Source organism: Gracilinanus agilis, chromosome 2 (assembly GCF_016433145.1).
Source record: "Gracilinanus agilis isolate LMUSP501 chromosome 2, AgileGrace, whole genome shotgun sequence".
Classification (NCBI taxonomy): domain Eukaryota; kingdom Metazoa; phylum Chordata; class Mammalia; order Didelphimorphia; family Didelphidae; genus Gracilinanus; species Gracilinanus agilis.
In genome coordinates this window covers 337,882,416-337,902,217 of record NC_058131.1, presented here as the reverse complement: position 1 = coordinate 337,902,217, position 19,802 = coordinate 337,882,416, and the positions used below count along the sequence as shown (strand labels likewise).

The following is a 19,802-nucleotide window of genomic DNA, read 5'->3' as shown; positions in this document are numbered from 1 at the left end:
TCATAATTCTGTTTTATTCTTCCTCCATCTTTAACAGCTTCACAGGATCTTATATTTAGGGCTGGAAGAAACCTCAGATTATCTGATCTAACCTCTTTACTCCTAAGAAAACTGACATGCAGAGAAAAGATAGTATCTTGCCTAGGAAATAATAATGAGAAAAAGCTAAGAGTTTGAACCCAGGTCCTCTCTCTTTCTACACTGCCCCCTACCTCATACTTAATGATTTAATCATTATCTGGTTTTAAATGGGAACATCAAGACAAACTCAAGATTTGAAAAGCTAGAGGTAGGAGTGTGGGGCCCAGGGTTACTCAGTAGATAGGGAGCTAGGAGGACCTGAGTTCATATCTGGCCTCAGATACTTCCTAGCTGTGTACCCCTGGGCAAGTCACTTAACCTGCACTGCCTACTCCTTACTGCCATTCTGCCTTGGAACCAATCATGTTCTTGTGTATTTTTCTAGAATTTAAGTGAAAAATATTGGCTTACATCTGAATTATTTGCTTAGAGGTCTACCTTGAAATACCACACATACCCTGCAAAAAATGTCACATTTCCATTGTTCAATCTGTAATAGCCTGTTGAAGAAAACAAATTGGTTAGCATCAAAACCTCTTTGTCAGGGTATAAGCCCCATTTGTATCCTGATAACTTATCCACACCTTTCTTTGGTAAGAAAAACAACTGTGACCTTGCTTGCTTTTATGAAATGACAGTAAACAAAATGATAATACCCAGAAGAAGGTCCTTGTGAGAGCATCTTGGCTTTGAATTAGGCAGAGAAGAGGAAAAGTAGAGAAAACTATTTTTACTGAGCCCAGGAAACTTTGTTTTTGTTTTTTTATTTAAAGTCATAACTGACCATTTTAATAGTTCTTAGTCACATATGCACTGGGCTAACCAATCCATTTATGAATAGGCGCATCTTTGTCAGGAAGGGTTTGTTAGTATGGTATCTAGCCGTAGATCTGCAGTCAGAATATCTTAGTTTGAATTCTAGCTTAGCTTCTTATTACCTACATGAATAAATTTGACCAAGTTCTTTCCCCTTTATAGTCTTCAGTTATGCTATCTGTAAAATGTAGAGATTGGACTGATGATCTTAGGCCCTTCCCATCTCTATGATTCCACACCCTATTTCTATAACCCATTACTCAGAATTTTGCATGTTTCTTGTGCCTGCTCAATGAAATCATAGTTTTCAAAACTGGATTTGGATCCCTTGCTAGGAGTGCAAAGTTATTATGTACGATGTATGTTTTCATTTTACAAAACAAGACTATGCAAAAATGAAAAAAAGGAGCCATTTAGATTCTTCACTAAAGGAGGAGAGATTGCCTAATTGTGATTTCCTTAGCACTGTTTAATGAACAACTATAAAGGAAACCAAAAGTGACATTGGAATCTAGTGACATTCTTAGGTAATATATTTAAAGCCATTACCCTATTGCATATTTTAAAATATGCTTTGTTCTCATTTGCCACTATTGACAGGCTTCTGCCACCTCTTTTATAAGGCTTTTCTTGATTCTTTTAAAAGGAAAAAAAGAAATATCAGCTAACATTTATATTTGTGACTTGGGTGCTATTATTATCCCCATTTATAGATGAGAAAACTGAGACACAGAGATTAAGTGGCATGCCCAGAGTCACATAGCTAGTAAGTGTTGGAGGTAGGATTCAAACATAGATCTCCCTGACTCCAAATCCAGCACTTTATGTACTGTACCACCAAAGCTGCTTAAAAGAAAGTTTACTCTCAAAGACCAGTTGGTACGATGCATTAGTGAGGCAGCTTGTTGGCATAGTGGATAGAGAGCTAGCCTCAGTGCCAAGAAGAACTAAGTTCATCTTTACTTCTGACACATCCGTTCTTGGTGCTCTGGACAAGTGACTTAATTTCTCAGTTCTCTAAAATTATAAATTGCTGAAAAGGTGCTGACCTGGTTTGGTAGAGGACGTTTTCTCATCTAAGAGCCCTGTACTAGTGAAACCATACATCTCATCCCTATTCCTGTTATTTCGAAGTTTATAAATGGTTCAGATGCTTTCAGACTGGAAACTTAGATTTGAGCTGTGTATTAATGATCATTCTAACATGTGGAGATGGTGCTCTGTCATGTTTCTTTTTCAATTCTTGGATATTTACTTAGAAAGGTTATAAGATGAATTGAGAATTTGGTAGAATCAATCTTATTTATTTATTATTTTCATATTTAATGGATGGGATGGGATTAATAGTCTATTCACAGATCATTTCTGTAAATAAAAGTTTTATTTGAAGTTATGCGGTAGGAAAATTGCCTATCAATTAATGTGAGGCAGAATTGAGATTATAACTTATTTTGATTCTGAAGATGTCTTTGAAGAGAACATTCTTTTGGAATTAATATTTCTTGCTACCTAAATAAAGATCCTTGGTTTCCAGATGATACAATTTGAGTTCTTGCTTAGTTAATCAATAATAGCAATCAAAGAAGGCTTCTTATTTTTCCATTTGTAGGATCAGGCCAAAATTAAAGGGAGTAATAATCTTACCTCTGATCTCAGTGTGTTTTTTTTCTCCTTCCCAACCCAGAACATGTCTGCTCAATCCTGGCCTCCCTTCTGCGGAATCTAAGAGGGCAGCAACGAACTCGACTGCTAAACAAATTCACAGAAAATGATAGTGAAAAGGTGAGTATTATAATATTTTGGGGCTGTGATTATAGGCCAGGGGTCTAGACTGGTACCCAGAATGGAGTTGAATCCTTTTATGGATAAGGAGGTGCTAAACAGGGTGGTAACCATAGATTGCCTAGTTCTTGAAATTCCATAAGCAGTTCATTCTTTAGGAAGGAATCAAAAAGTTTTGTGGGAATATTATGTGGGAGCTTTGAGAAAGAAGAACAACCAGGATGAAGATGGTAACCAAGATTAGGGAACATAGCTCTTGATAAAAGGCTGTTATCACCAGCTACTTCACAATTTTGCCCAGGGCCAGCCACTTATGAGCCATGATATTAGACATAGTGGAACATGGGGTCAAATATATATTCTTATCTGAAAAGCAGAATAGGAGAATTATGTAAAATAATCATAAGCAGCTTTAGCAATGACTTCTTTGTATTTCATTCAATGCCAAAGCATCCCAGGTTAGCCAACTGGGATTGTTTTCTGCCTATGTTTTGGCAGAATGTATAGTTGTGCCATTTGTCCCTGTCATACTGAGAGATATGAGTTCCTTTGTTTTGACCAATATTTTGTCATTTGTAGCCTTACCTGGCCATAACTTAGACACAGACTATACCTTTAAACAACTATAGGTTCCTAGAGGCTATATGTAGGTGTTTTAAAAGCCACATCTGAAGTTAGCCTTATTCTGTCCATTCTTGAATAAATACCAGTTCCTCCAAGAGTCTGATGATACTAGCCTAATAAACAGACAGGTCAGTATTCTGGGCACACTTCAAAATTATTTTTTAATCATTTAGTTGTCTTACAGAAAACAAAACTTTTTTCTTTTTCAAACCTACAGAGAGTTCCTTAGGGCCAAGTTTGAAGCATTACTTTTCTAAGTTTGAAACTGATGTTTGAGTTATTGCTGAGGAAAAGTCAGGGTTCTTTTTTTTTTTTTTTTTTTGGCTACTGAACCTCTTAGGACTCAAAAATCAAGGAAAGAAATTTTTCTCATACCTTAAAAAAATCAGCTTTTGGGCAAATTCCAAACATGAAAGGTTTCCATTTGAAAGGAGAAACCTCAGGAAAGTTCTAAGTGAATATCAAGTATGTGACTTCAAGCCTCTCTTCTTTGCAAAGAGGAGTAGTATTTTTTTTTTTTTAATTTGAAACTATAGTAGGTCTGTGAGGACTGGAATGTATCATATCCTATTGGGAACAGGCTGAAATTTAAGAAGTCTCCGCCTAAGTGCTCATTTTGTCCTTCATTGTCTTTTTTCTTTAATTTTCCCCTAAGCTGTTTCTAAGAGAATCTTTTGGATGTAAGGAGCTGAGGTATATGGTTCCCTATGTGAGAATAGGCCTTCTGGGGTGCAAGAAATGGCCAACAGATGAATAGGAAATGAATTGCCCCTTTCTCTTGGTGTTTTCTTTTCCTCTCACTCATGTTTCTGCATCTTTCTTTCTTTCATAGGTTGACAGACTAATGGAGTTGCATTTTAAATATCTGGATGCAATGCAGGTGGCTGACAAGAAAATTGAAGGGGAAAAACATGTAAGCATCTTTCACTGCCTTTTCACAGCTATCAATTCTAACTCTTCTCCATACCTTGGGACAGATAGGACAGAGGTACTTTGGGTGTGAGATTAGGAGCACTTAAAGGATTTTTGTGGTTATAATTGTTCTTCTGTTAGAAAATGTCAGTCCTTTGGAAGGAAGTCTCTGTGTCATTGATCTGGACCAGATATGGGAATCTATGTGAATGACAAAAATGGAATTTCATCTTAGAAAAATTTGGCCAAAATGGAGTGAAATGTAAGTGCCTGAGTACCATTATAAAAATATTTGTGCAATTTATTAATGAATATCAGAATCATAAAAACATTGGAACCACTTAAATACCCAGTTGAATCTATTTTCTCATCATTTTGGATGTTCCATCAAATGGTACAAGTCACAATGTATTTCTAACTCTATTTACCCAAGAGTTTATTACCTAAGGTGTTAGAGGCCTTCTTCCTGTCCTCATATCACAAGGAGACCTGTAGAACACACAGACTGTACCTCTCTTCACATGATCACCTTCTTTTTTTTTTTTTTTTTTTTTTTTTTTTTTTTTTACAAAACCCTTACCTTCCATCTTGGAGTCAATACTGGGTATTGGCTCCAAGGCAGAAGAGTAGTAGGGGTAGGCAATGGGGGTCAAGTGACTTGCCCAGGGTCACACAGCTGGGAAGTGTCTGAGGCCGGATTTGAACCTAGGACCTCCCGTCTCTAGGCCTGGCTCTCAATCCACTGAGCTACCCAGCTGCCCCCTTCTTTTTTTGATCATGCATTTCATTGAGGACATTCTTACTGTAGCTCTTCTTTGTAGTTCCTTATATGTATGTGTTGCAATTTGTTTACATCCACCATGTATCTCTCTCCTGAAGCCATGGAGAACTTAAAGATCATTTAGTCCATTCCTTCATTTTACACAGAAGAAAACTGAATAACAGAGGAGGAAGTGAGTTCAAGGCCACACAGCTTAAATGACAGATTTGTTTAGTTGCTGAAAGGTATAGATTGTTTTGAGAAAGGTAAGATCTGTCTGGTTGCCTTTCTTGGCTATCTCCTTATGACTTGCAAATCTGTATTTCATGTTCTTAGGTCTTATTCTGACCTTACTGACCTCTGCCACTTCCCTAGTTGTTGTAACTAGGGGTAGATTTTTTCATCGGTTGTGTTTCATGTATAGTATGACTTCTGAGGGAGGGAGGGAGGGAGGGAGACACACACACACACACACACACAGAGGGAGGGAGGGAGGGAGGCAGGGAGTAATGGAGGAAGGGGGAAAGAAAGAGAGAAGGGGAGAGGAGGAAGGGGAAGAGAACGAGAACATGCCCAGCAGGAAATGGATAATCTGAGTCATTTTGTATGCTATACTTGATTAAACAGTCATTCAGTGATTTCACAGCCATTTATTAAGCACATGCCATGTGCAAAGCAATGTGTAAGTATGTAGGGAACTAGAAAGATAATTAAAATATAGTCCCTGCCTTAATGGAGCTTATAGTCTATAGGGAAATAAATATAACTATAGTGTAGAATAGACTAATAGCAAAATGGAGGTACAAGTTGCTACACAGGCAGGTGATGAAATGTTTGGGGTAGACACACTGCTAACTCAATTGTCTTTTGGTATGTCTTACCATAACCTGCCTTGTGGCTTGGAATATCTATAGGTAATTATATTCTTTTCATTATAATTACAATCACAGTATTTTATACTTAATAAATTAAAATTATAGAATTGTAGAGTTGGAGTAGGCCTCAAAGGTCCCTAATTGAACCCTCACTTTAATCATGAATCTTATCTTTAGCATTCAGACAGGTGGTGTCTAGAGATAGAGTACTGGGCCTGGAGTCAGGAAACTTGAGTTTAAATCTAGCTTCAAACACTTCCTAGTTATGTGACAATGGACAAGTCACTCAACTTCAGTAAGTTTCTTCAACTGTAAAATGGAGATAATAAAAGCACCTACCTCCCAGTGTTGTAAAGATCAAATAAGATTATATAAAGTTCTTAACCCAATGCCTGGCACCTAGCAGGTGCTATGTAGATGTTATCTATATGATCATTATTATTGTTATTGTCCGCATCATCCTTCATGACTTGCCTCTAAAGACCTCCAGTCACAGAGGACTCACTCTCTTTTGGGGCACCTCATTCCATTTTTGAACAGCTCTAATCATTAGATAGTATTTCCTCATATTGACCAAACTTTGCTTCCCTATAACTGACTTCCAGTTCTACCCATCAGGGTGAAATAAAAGTCTTAATTTATCTTCTGTTTGACTACTTTTCATATAGTTTAATACAGTTGTCATGATCCTTCCTCCCTGTTCCGTAGGACTTCTTCAAGCTAAGAATTCTCAGCTCCTCCAATTGAGCCTCATAAAACACAATTTTGGAACCCTTTAATCATCCCAATCACCCTCTTTCTGGATGTGTTTTAGCTTGTCAAGACCTTTTAAATAAGCAGTGCACAGAATTGAGCATAGCACTCTAGATGTGGTTTAACCAAGGGAAAGTACAGTGGAACTGTTGCCTTATTGGTCTGAAACTAATATTAATGCATTGTAATATTGGATTAGTTAGGGGGGATTTCTTTATCACACATATGATTCATTGAGCTTGCTTTCCAGTAATGATCTTGAAAGATTTTCATCATATACATTCTTTTCTAGACACATTTTTTTGATCCTGTATTTATGCAATTGATTTTTTAGACATCTGGATGCAGAACTTTACTTTTTTTCCCTGTTTAATTCCATCCTTTAATTTTCAGCTGACTGTCCTAACTTTGTTAAAATTCTTTTTGCTGCAACTATCAACAATTTGGAAATAGGTCTTGATTAATGACACATGTTAAAACCAGTGGAAATGCGTATTGGCCAGGGGAGGGGGAAGGTCGGGGGGTGAAGGGGAAAGTAAGAGCATAAATCATGTAACCATGTTAACTTTTCTAAAATATAAATATTAATAAATGTTTAAAATAAAAAAATTCTTTTTGCTCCTACTGCTAATCATCCAAATATCCTTCAAGTGTTTGTTTATTGTTTTGGGTTTTTTTTGACTGATTTTTTTAATGCCTTGGGTTTTTTCTTTCTTTTTTCCTTTCATTCATTTGTATTTGTCAGTATTTGGCACAGCCAGAACATAGATCCACCAAATTGATTATCTTGTATTTATTGTTAATTCTTCAAACTATTTTCTTGTTCTACAGAATTTTTGAACTCCCTGTTGACCGTTTATGATCTCATGGGATCCCATCTTCAAATTGGATGGTGTTTCTGTTTTATGTTCATTCTGGATCCATACTATTTACTGCTAAAAATAAAATCTCTTCTACAAGAAAGAGATGGAAAAAACTTAATCTGTTATAAACTATAAAGACTATAAATTCTAAAGCTGAACTTTAGGTCCTAGTTTATTCAAACACTTTCTTTTGGTCTTATTTCTTATATCTACTTCATCTGAGGTTTTGCTTCTTTGTTGTTATGGAGTTAATTTTTTCTTCTGGGTTTGTGCCTTGATCATCACTGCCTTGTTTACTCATAATTCCAGGCTCATTTCCTGAATTGGAACATTGCATATTTTCAAAAGAAATATTTGCCTTATTTGGTCCTGATTCATGTGTCTCCTTCCCCTGGGTATGGTATTCTTAAAGGAGTTAAGTTTCAGCTCAGGTCACTGAGCTGTAGACTTTCAGAACTCTTAAGGCTCAATCTGATCTAGGGCACTTTCTGATATCCCATCCCATCTTCCCCCTCCCCCACCCCCCCAAGGCTGAGCTTTGTAGCATCCTAAACAACTATCTAGTGTCAGTGTAACAGAGCTGCAGTTTTAAGGTTTCTCTCTTTCATCTCTGGTCTGGACTCCTAGCTTCCTTTCTATATAGCTATAGGTTCTAGATGTTGTTGCTTATACTCCTTCTCTAGTACAAGTTTCTAGTTGTTTTTTGTGTAAATCTGGGCTGGGAAAAAGGCACTTATAATTTTTTCTACTTGGATTTCTTGATTATTACTCTTTATGGTATTCTTTCTTGATGCTTGCTATAGTTATTTAAGAGATGATCTGTTCCACTGCTTTTCATTCCATTATCTTAGCTATAAATCTCAAGTTCATTTTTTATCTCATTTTTTGTTATTGTACCTAATACATGGTAAATACTTAAAGATTGCTTAAATTTGAAATTACATATTCCATCTTTTTTTTTTAATGAAAATTATTGCCATAGTTGGATCATACCTAAAGTATTGCATTCATTTTTGGCCACTGTATTTTAAGGATAATATTGGCAAGCTGGAGCACATCCCAGATAAGGAAACTAGAAGAATAAGGAGCTGATGTCATATGAGGCATGACTGAAGGAACTAGAGATATTTAGCCTGGAAAAGGATTGAGAGTAGAAAAAGACACAGTTATTATCTTCAAATATCTGAATAACTATTATGTGAAAGAGGGATTATATTTTCAGAATCATACCTGTTTACCTAACATATGTTGGGGAGGATATTTTTTTTTGAGGGAAGAGGGTAGACTGGATGTCTTTTGCACTGCCTTCCAGCTCTCGAAGGTCTGTGATTCCATAATTAGAAACAAATTAAATTGTCCATTGAATTATGCAAGATTCTAGCAGTAAGCTAAATGGTACTAGTACCACTGACACTTTCTGCTGAATGAAACTGTATTTGGCCTTTGAAAAAATTTTCTGTTCTTATTTTTCTGAATTTTGTCAAGGAACATGAAAACAATGTAACATTCAGTAATTTGTTGCATTTGGTGGTTGCCTTCTAATCTTTCCCACCTTCCTTTTGGAAGTCCTCTGCATTGAAAGAGAGATTCTTTTTCTGATTAACTAGATAATACTGAATCCAGACTTGAGCTCCTACTCAGTATAATCCTGAAACTCAAGTTTGGGAGGTTTGAGTCCTGTTCCCAACTAACATTTTCTTTGAGGTGAAACTGGAACAGAGTTTTGAGGAGAGAACAAGTAAGCTGTTGGGAATCAGGAAGCAGCTTGCAGAACTGTTTGTGAGCTTGGCCTGCTTCCCACAAGATTATCTGTATCAGCATTGAAGAGGGTGTGAAATTGATTAGCACTGACGGAGAGTAATCACTACAGCCACTCTCCCTAGCATACAAGGAGCCCCTATGTGCCATGGGCTCCAATGCCCCTGCCATTTTCCAGCAACATCTGTCTCTTTGATGCCAAGGCCATTTTGCTGGGCACTGGCAAACATTCCAAGACCATTAGTACTCAGCAGCTTCACTGCTGCTCAAAGAGACACCAGGGTGAGGGATGAATTTGTGAGTTGGGTTCACCGCCAGCATTCAGACTCCATATGGACGTCTGCTGCTTCACAAATGTAACATGGCTTAGAGCAAAACGGCTTTACCCTGCTGTTTTTGTCTCCACCTTTATCCCCTTTTGATTGTAATTTTTTCCTATTATATCTGAATTTGTATATATGTTAACTTTGTATAAGAATGGGTCAGATTAACAAAAAAAAAAAAAGGGTTTTCTCTCAAACCCTTATCAAATTTTCAGTGTAAGTAAACTATGATCTGACTCAAATCAATCATTGTCAGTCTTTCCAGAGTCAAATTTCATTGAACTATGTATCATATTCCTTTTTGGTATCATCACAAATATGATACAAGTACCCATATCACAATTTATGGTAGAAAACTTGAGATTGTCATCAATCATTCAGCAAATATTTATTGAAGGGCCCTGGGCTTGACTTTGTAAGGAACACAATCCCTCCAGTAGCTTACGACCTAGTTGGGTAAGTAAGGTAGGGCAGAAAGGAATCAATGCCATCTGAGAGGTATAGGATTCAAGTAGGGAAATGGGAAGGGATTAAGCATTTATGTAGCACCTAACAGTTGCCAGATACTTTGTCAAATGCTTTACAAGTCTTATTCTATTTATTGTCAAAACAGTCTTGTGAGGTATGTGCTATTATTATCCTCATTTTTTAGTTGAGGAAACTGAGGCAAATAAAGTTAAATGTCTTGCCCAGGGTCATATAGCTAATAAGTGTCAGAAGCTGGATTTGATCTTGGGTTTTATTGACTAAGGCCCATAGCACTATCTTCCACCTAATTGTCAAGCTAATATACAACTGAAGATCTTAAGTGTAAGGTTTGAAGGAAGTTTTTATGAAGTAGATAAGATCTAAACCAGTGCTGGTAGACCTATAGCATGGGTGCCAAAGATAGGACACAGAGCATTCTCTATGGGGCACTCACTCCCCACCCCTCCCCCTTTTTGTTACTAGAAAGGCAGAGGGACTTATATGAAGCTGCTCTCCTCTCCCTCTACACTGCTCCTGATGGCATTTTTTCACATCCCCTGCCCCTCTGCCCAGCAGCCCAATGGGAGCACACAGGAGGGAAGGTAGGTGGCTCACTAGGGCAGAGTTGGAGGGAAGCAGAACCTTGGGGTCACTCCCCTCCCCCTGTCTATACTCCCTAAGGATATTCCTCATATACCCCACCCCTCCACCTAGCAGCCCAGTGGGAGCTTTTTTTCCCTCCCCTGTGTGGGTAAGGGGGAGGAAGGGCACACTTGGCACTCAGTGGGTAGAGGGGCGTGGCACAAAGTGGGGGGGGCACAGAACTCAGGCTAAGGGGTGGGATGGGGACAGGACCTAGCACTCCATCTCTAAAAGATTAACCATCACTGATCTAAAATGAGATGAAAAGTAAGAAAAGGATTCTGAGGTTAGTCAGTCAGTAAGCAGGAGTTTAAGAGCTTATGAGATGTCAGTTACTGGTCTAAGTCCTGGGAACAAGCTGAAATAGAGACAGTATCTGCTCTCAAGGATCTTACAGTCTAATGAGGGATGACAGTACACATAAGGAAGCTGTAGTGGGAGAGGAAGGGATTCAGAGTACCTAGCTTTATGAGGCAGTTCTGGAGAGGAATGAAACATGGCTGGCCCTGGTGCCCTCCTTAAATTGACATTATGGAAGGAGCCATCCAATCAGAGGGAGATATTACATGGTGGATGATACTTGCAATTTGTGATTTGAAGGGCTGGAGTAAACTTCCAGGATAAAGAGGTTTCTGGGGCATTGTAGAGACAGAGAATAAGGAAAGATGGCAAGTGCAAATTTGGCATTTGCAGCTAGGACACAAAGATGGGAAAGTAAAAAATTAGGAGCATTGCAAATAGATTGTGTTAGGTAGAGCAGGAGAGTATGCTCCGGGAATGTTTGTCTTTCTAGTTCTTTTAAATTTAAGTCATTCATAGAAGTTAGATGTTTGTACTGGAGTAGGGTGGAGGATTAGTGTATATGAATTGGTGGATATGGATACTTGGTGCTTAGCTCTGTTTTCTGCTATGGTAATTGGCGTCATCAAAAAATGCAACATAGTCCTGGCCTACAAGAATAAATTTCTGTAAGAATACATGTTAAGGAGAAGAATCCAACTTAACCTTGAGTTTATAAAACAAAACTGGAAGATCATTTTATATGCCAGGTCAAATCTCATTATTGACTAACAAAGATTTCCTTGTCACAACTAATAACCCACTTATTTTCAAGCAAATTTAGAGACATTCCATCTCAACCAAAGCCTGATGCCACAAAAGAATCTGGACAAGTCCCTTGGGCTGTTTTCTTAACAGTACTTGACCTGAACTTTTAAAGGGCTTGTATTTCTTAAGACTCTTGTACTGAATGGCGATTCTCTTTCAATCTGTAAATATCCAGGGGTGCTTGTCTCAGCAGATTTCATCCAAATGCTCAGCAAAATGAAGCCCTGAACATATAGCCCTACACTGTGGGAAAGATGTTTTGCCCTTAATGCTCCTTTTAGGCAGAGGTGCAGATCACCCCTGGCTCCAAACTGTCTGAAAGGAGACATAATTATAGAGGTACTGGCAGCAATTTCTAAAAGGGGGAGGAAAGGCCAAGAGAAAGGTTTTCCTTTTTTTAGTTCCTGAGAAAATTATGCTCAGCAGGTTTATTCAATAAAGTGTTCTCACCACATACTTTGCACTGTAATGACTTACAAATTACATGCTAATTGTGCTACAGTTAAATCGTTTCAGGCTTTATCCTTGAAAGGGAAAGATGGACTCCTTGTATTGAAATGGTGTCCACAGAATTTGATGTCTTAAACAGGCTTTTAATATTTTCCTGGCATTTGAAACTGGTTTAAAATGGCTTGATTTATATGAAAGAAGGTGGAGCAAGAGAATTAATGTGTGGAGAGACTGATTTGGAAGCACTCAGATAGGATGTAGACCGATATAAGTGTGAGGCTGTCATTGATTCTTTTGCTAACTGTGCTCAGTGCTTCTGGAGCAAACTTTTAAAAGAACCTCCTGCTGATAGTGAAATTCATCCATTCCTTAACCCAGTGTTTCCCAGTGGGTTTCAGTCAGTAATTTAACCTTACCAAGGAGCACATGGTCAGGTCACTAGCAGCCTTTTCCCTGGCCAGAAGTCCAGGCTTGGCTTTCTTTCCCAACTTCCATGCATTACATGGACACAAGCATATACATGTACAATCCATATCTACCCATGCAAACTAAAAGGGAACATACACTAAGGATATGTTGATAACAATACTAACATTCATCATCTAACATTTTACATAAAAAACTTTCATATTATTTTATTTGATCTTCAAAATATACCATGGTGGGCCTTGACACTGGTTAGGAAACAGTTGTGAACTCCTGTGAGAATAAAAGAAATAGAGAAGTAGAAAAACCCCCTAAAGTTTTCCTTCTTTCCTATTTATCCTCACCCTTGAGAATACTTCATTAAAACAGTTCTTCCTTTAGTAACACTGGCCTGGTTTAGCCCATCTGCCAAGGTGGTTTTACCAGCTATGGCTGCTGGGCATTCTACAGCATCTTGGAGCCACGGATAAGAGTTGGGTGATAAGTGGACACCAAAGGTGGATAAGCAGCCCTGACCAAGATTTGACCCAGAATCTTTTGATCAATTTCCTCCTTCACACATATTAAGGTATAAAGTGTATAATGTTTGGTTTGCTTCCTAATTGAGAACATTGGACACCATGGCTAATCACATAATATTTAGCAGTCACAAATTTCTCTACTTGATAACAAAGGCATAAGTCTGTCTGAACATCTAGGAAACAGACAATTATTTATACAGAATAGCTGGGTCATTTTTATCTTTTGTATACCTTTGAGCACTGAGCTGCCGTGTTACTCTGACCCAGATGTAGTCCTGCTGTTTTGACTGGAGTATGACATCTTGAATCCTTCTCAGTCTTTTCCCCATTTGTCCACAGTTCCTTTGATAACACATGGTATGATGTGTATCTGTTGTGTCAGCCTGACTCTGAAAGGCTTCTTGAAAAAAGGACATCTCCTCATTTTGTCCATGTGCTCAGCCTCTGTACATCTTGTCATATCCTTAGAGCATCATGGTTTCAATTAAGGAGGAGTTGTCACGTTTCTCCTAATAACACCATATGGGGTCTAATGCCCCTTTTTGGCCTCAACATGAATTTGCCAGAGCTTTCCTTATGGTTTAGTGGAATCCTTTTGAAACTCTGTTTCTGTGCTATAAGAGATTTTGCTAATTCTTTCCATTAATTCTCTTTTTACCTCCTTTATCCCTCCCAAACCATCATTTTGCTGCCTGTTAAGAAAGTCAGATTTTTATAATGTAACAGAATTCTTCATTTATACCACCTTCAGTTTTAGTCTTTGAACTTAGTAGTAACAGTACCCTGTCATTATCATAGCTTTCCTCCTTATGGCTTTAAAGAGTAATTTTGATTGGGTTTAAAATCACCTTATGCTCATTTAGTATTTGAAACAGAAATTGATTATTGTCTCATTTTTAATCTCAGTACTTCCTTGATATCTCCCTCATACCATATTTTTTCTCCATCCCTGATAGTATAATTAATAAAATTGTATACTTATTCTAACTTACCAGTTGAATTAAAATAGGATGTAAGAATCATAGTTTATGCTTTCCTTTAGTTATTGATTCATTTCAAGACCACATGACCTTCTAGAATTCCTACTCTTTTTTATTGCAAGTCAACAAATATTTATTAAAGCTTCTACTTTATGCAGAACACTGTTGAGTCCAGAGAATATAAAAATAAATACAAATCAGTCTTCAGGATTTCTATATTCTACTGAGAAAGGAAATATTATTGCTAAGTAAATAGGTAATTTAAGAAGGAGAAACCATAAACACTTAAATAAAGGACAACTTGTATAACCAGTGCTACCAGCACTCTTTAAGCTTTGTATTAAGAGAGGAATTCAGAGAGGTGGGGGTTAAAAGGATAATCCACTTCAGGAAAGAGATTTAGACTGCATGGAAGCACATGGGATGGGAGGTAGAACACTGAATTTGAAGAACAGCTAATCATCCAATTTGGCTGCAATAGAAATTAAATGAAAGAGAATAATATGAAATAAGCTGTGAAATTTATGATAGATTCAAACTATGAAGGGCTTTCAGTGTCAAATTCATTTGTTTATATTTTGTCCTAGAACAAGTAGTCATTAAAGGTGAACTGGCAACATGACACAAGAAGTAGATAGCTATACTTTGAATCAGGAGAGCTGGATTCAAATTCTGTCCCAGACACTAAATAGCTAAATTTTCACAGGCAAGTCACTACCAAAAGCTTCATTTTTCCTTCTGTCTCATTTATCCAATTTACCAAGGGCATAACTATCTCCCTTTAGTAATGCTGTCTATGTTTAGGCTTAGAAGCGCTATGCCAGTGATTCCCAAAGTGGGCACTACCGCCCCCTGATGGGTGCTAAAGCGATTTAGGGGAGCGGTGATGGCCTCAGGTGAATTTATCTTTCCTATTAATTGCTATTAAAATTTTAAAAAATTAATTTCCAGGGGGCTAAGTAATATTTTTTTCTGGAAAGGGGGTAGTAGGCCAAAAAAGTTTGGGAACCACTGCTCTATGCCTTCCCTTTTCCCTTCATTAAACTGCCTTCCTAAAAGAAAAGATAACAAAATTTTGCATCCATATAGATCAACATTGGTAGAATAAAGATGGCAGTACCTAAAAGGTTGGAGCCATGTCTTTATATGAGTTCTAAACATGACACTTAATGACTATGTTGGACCCTATGTTTATGAGACTGGTTGTTCTAGGTCTGGATTGCCTGATGATAGCAATGACAGTAAAACCAGTATATACTTATTCCTTCTAATGTTAATAATTGGTTATTTCAGAGTGCTGCATCAGACAAAATTTTCATAATAGGCACTTAGTTTTGTAGGAACAATTTTAATATGATTATGTGCTCTAGCAGGGATTGATTACTCTTTATTATCATTTTTATCTTAACATTAATCTGTTTACAACTGAAAACATTTAGAAATTTTAGGAGGTAGGGTATATGTTTAGGGGAATGGATTTTAGGACTTATGTTTGGCATCAAACTCTACACATGAGTTAAACTGATATTACCTTTCATAACTTTCACAAGTTGCACCAGTTTCCCTCTGGGAAAGAGACCAGTCATTTTTAAAATGTTGGAGAATATAGGTAATAAATGTTATTTTCTTACATGATACCCAAGATTGGTCTTCATCTTTAGTTTCTGAGTCATGTTCCACTTTAGTAATGCAAGAGAAATTCATGTTAACTTAATAACAGCCTAGGTTATAGTTGTTTCCTTAAGGGGGCAGCACAGTGTGTCAGTGATATATTAAAAATGGCATTTGAATACTCATTTGGAATGTTGACAGGTTGACATTTTAGAGCAAACATAAGGGTGATTTTTTTGGTAGCGCTTTAAAAGACATTTTAACATTTCAAGTATGGATATGATTGGGGAGCATGGGTAGGGGAGATCCACTGCAAAAACGGCACCTTGGTGTTACACATATCTTGCCCTTATATATCTTTGGAACTCTGTTTATTTTTACTAGGTCCAGTCTGGCTTCTGTTGTTTTGAATTACAGTCTGCTTACCATCATATAATTATCAGTTACGATGTTTTTCAATTCTTTCTTCTTGTGGAATATCAAAAATAAATCTATCATAAATGTTTATCCTTTTGCTTTCCCCTGCCACCAAGACTACACGTTGGATTTTCATATCCTGTACTAGATTTTCATTTTAGATTTAAAAAAAATTAATTCATAGGTAAGAATATATGGTGAAATATAGATGACTTTACATTTTGTGCTGTTGATTTGCATCAGCTGTATAAGTTGTATAAGTGATGGGGAAATCTCATCTTCATTTTCATAATCTTCAAGAATAGAAATGAAAGGATCATATTAAAGGAAAAAGCTAATACCTTCCCAAAAGAGTTTGCACTTTTATCCCTTTCCCACCACCTCTGAAATGAGTGCTTCCCGAATGTTCCTTTAAAATAATAGAGTGGCAGCAGTCTATGCTCTGGGTTTTAGTTTGCATTATTCTTGGTACCAGTTCTTAGGAGAGCCTTATATATAAACCCAAGTATATCCAGAGGAAGGTGACTTGGGGTGTTTAGAATATTGGAGGTCATACCATGCAAGTTTTACTTGAAGGAACTAACCATGTTTAGCCTCGAGAACTGTCATTTGGAAGAATTCTGGGTGACCTCACACTACAGAACATGAACAATAACAGTGAGAGGTGGTAAGTCAAATTTCAGCTTGACATAAGGAAAAACATAATAAAAATTAGAATAATCTAGAAGTGGAATGAACTATCTCTGGAGAGAATAGTGAATCCAGTAGCTTAGTGGAGCTCTCCAGTTGGAGATTGAATGACTCTTTGTCTAGTGGTATTATAGAAGGTTCATATTTAGGAATGTTAGATAATAATAATTTACATTTACATAGTACTTTGAGATATACATAGGACTTTATAACAACATTTTGAAGTAGTATATTATTACTTCATTTTACAGATGAGTAAACTGAGACTCTAAGCATTTAAATTACATAGGATCACACAGATAGGGTGAGATCTGGGAATTTAAGACAGGTCTTCCTAAATCCCAAGTTCAACTGGCTCTTTCTGCTATACCATATTACCTTGTCTTTAGCAAGTCCCTTTCTCCTCTAAGATTCTGTGAGTCTTGGCAGATTAAAAAGTTGAGACAGGATAATGCGGTGAAAAAATCATTAGACTGGCCAACAAGAAGTCTATAATCAGATCCTGGTGATTCATAGTGTGATTTCAATTCAGTAACCAAAGTTCATTGCATCTTAATTCTTCTATCTGTAAAGTGAAAGTAATGGTGATTGTCTGTATCTGCCTCAACTAGGATTATTGAAATACAGATGAAATTATTGCATAGGAAAAAACTGTGGAAGGTAAAATCCAGTATATAAAGTAATTGTTATATGACATAAAGACAACTGTTCAGCTTCACTCTACCCAAAGGGATTTACAACTTTGTTGTTGCATTCAGCATGTGACTGGCTCCTTGTACATATAAGTTTTCATGGAAATTTTATTTAAACAAAAGCATACATGAATTATAAGAAGTGCTCATTTGACTCTTGGACTTTGTTTTACTTATAGTCATCTCTATCCTTGGTACAATGAGGTTGATTTAGATTTTGAGGTCCTTTTGAAACATCAGGGATGGTGAAACAGATCCAGAGCTTGCCTCCTTGCCAAAGGGAAATTCAGTTTTTTGATGAGAAGGTAAATTGACTGGCAGTGTGGCCTACAAATTCCTAGTGTGACATCTATGAGCAGCTCTAGGCTGGAATTGTTTTCACATCAAAACAACAATCCTTTTGATTTATCAAGCAACAGCTTAGACCATGCATATAGTATAAGTACTTGGAAAAAATGTTATCATTGGGTTGCAGTGACAGAAACTATTTAAAGTATTTAAGGCCGTAAGTTTGGTTGTTTATGAATTAACTTTAGCTCATGAGAACCATATCTATAGAATTTAGCTGAAATTGGTGATGTTGATATCTAAGTGCAAATTTTTTATTTTTTTTTTTTACCAATTACATGTAATAACAAATTTCCACACAAATTTTTCTAAGCTATATGATTGAACTTATCTCTCCCTCCCTTCCCTTCTCCCTCCTGGTGCTGGCTGGTGATTCAATCTGTTATATGTGTATTATCATACAAAGCATATTTCCATATTGTTAATTTTTGTAAATAAATAATCTCTAAGTGCAATTTTTGAGAAGATTTCTTAGGAACCACTAAAGAACACTGCTCCCAATACCAGGGGCAGGAATGTAAGTAATATATTTATTAGCCTTTGCTGCTCATAAGACCATGATCTTTTGTAAGGGTGAAAAAGGGTTTTATGGGTTCAGTATATTAAAGATGGTCGCCAGAGGATTGAACTATTATCAGTCCTCAATTAAGAATAATCTCAAATCAAAATTGACTTTTATGGAAATTTATTTACATGAGAGAAGAGAGAGAGGAAGAAAATAAGAATCTATCTCACTAATTAATCTAGGTAGATCTTAACCCTCAGCCGAGGGTTAAAGGGCCTGAGGCCTAGAGATGAATGGAGCAAACTTGATTCACAGAATCTATAAAAGGAAGTTTCTTAATAGAAGTTCAGGAAGATTCAGTCTTAAAACTCACCACGTGGAACAGTCATTATAGACTTAATCTAATTATCACACTTTGTACCTTGGACATGTATAGCAGAAACATAGGAAGCTCTAATTCTTTTTTTTTCCTTCAAATTTTGAACTTAAACATTAAAAAAAAAACTATTAAAATAACATTTCCATACCTATAGCAGAATGCAAAAAGAAAAACGATTCTACATGAAACCTGAATCTCCCTTTCAGACCTGTTACTTTAAAAAAAAATGTTAAAGGGGAGCAGAATTTAGAAACTTTTTTCTTCCCCATTAATAGGGAGAAATAACTTTAGAAGTAACATGAATAGGGAAGAAAAACCCTTGCTACAATGTATAGTTAGGCAAACTGAACCCACACAAAAGGTCATGTTAAAAAAAAGTCTCTACAATCTATTCCCCTTATCTCTCTTTCAGGAAGTGGGTTATATATTTCATCATAGATATTCTGGATACCTTGGCTAATTGCATTAATCAGAGTTCTTAAGTCTTTCAAAGTTGTTTGTCTTTATAATGTTTTTATTTAAATTGTTCTCTTAATTCTCCTTATTTCCCTCTATTCATACTCCTTAGGATTCACTGAAAAATCATCTCTTTCCATCATTCCTTATGGTGCAATAATATTCCATTACATTCACATACCACAATTTGTTCAGACATTCCTCAGTTGCCCCACTTTGATTCTATTTTCTTTCCTTTACTATCCTTTTTAATCTCTTTCAAGATCAGAAAGTTTGTTCTGCTTTGCTTTGCTCCCCCTCCCAATATTATTCACCCTCTTAACCCTGTCTCCTATTCCCATTTTTTCCTGTTGATTTGGTGTCTTTCCCTCCTCCCTCCCTCCCTCCTCTTTCTTTCTCCCTCCCTCCCTTTTTCCTTCCTTCCTTCCTTCCTTCCTTCCTTCCTTCCTTCCTTCCTTCCTTCCTTCGTCTTTCTTTCTTTCTTTCTTTCTTTCTTTCTTTCTTTCTTTCTTTCTTTCTTTCTTTCTTTCTTTCTTTCTTTCTTTCTTTCTTTCTTTCTTTCT

General features: G+C 36.8%; 1 protein-coding gene across 1 annotated transcript in view; it reads left to right on the top strand.

Annotated features, from left to right (window-relative positions):
• Nucleotides 1–19,802, top strand: part of CTNNBL1 (catenin beta like 1) — a 216,689-nt gene that overhangs the window by 162,714 nt on the left and 34,173 nt on the right. The window contains exons 12-13 of the mRNA XM_044664307.1: nucleotides 2,582–2,679; nucleotides 4,136–4,216. Of these exons, the coding sequence (XP_044520242.1) occupies nucleotides 2,582–2,679; nucleotides 4,136–4,216 (179 nt within the window). The remainder of the gene's footprint in view (nucleotides 1–2,581; nucleotides 2,680–4,135; nucleotides 4,217–19,802) is intronic.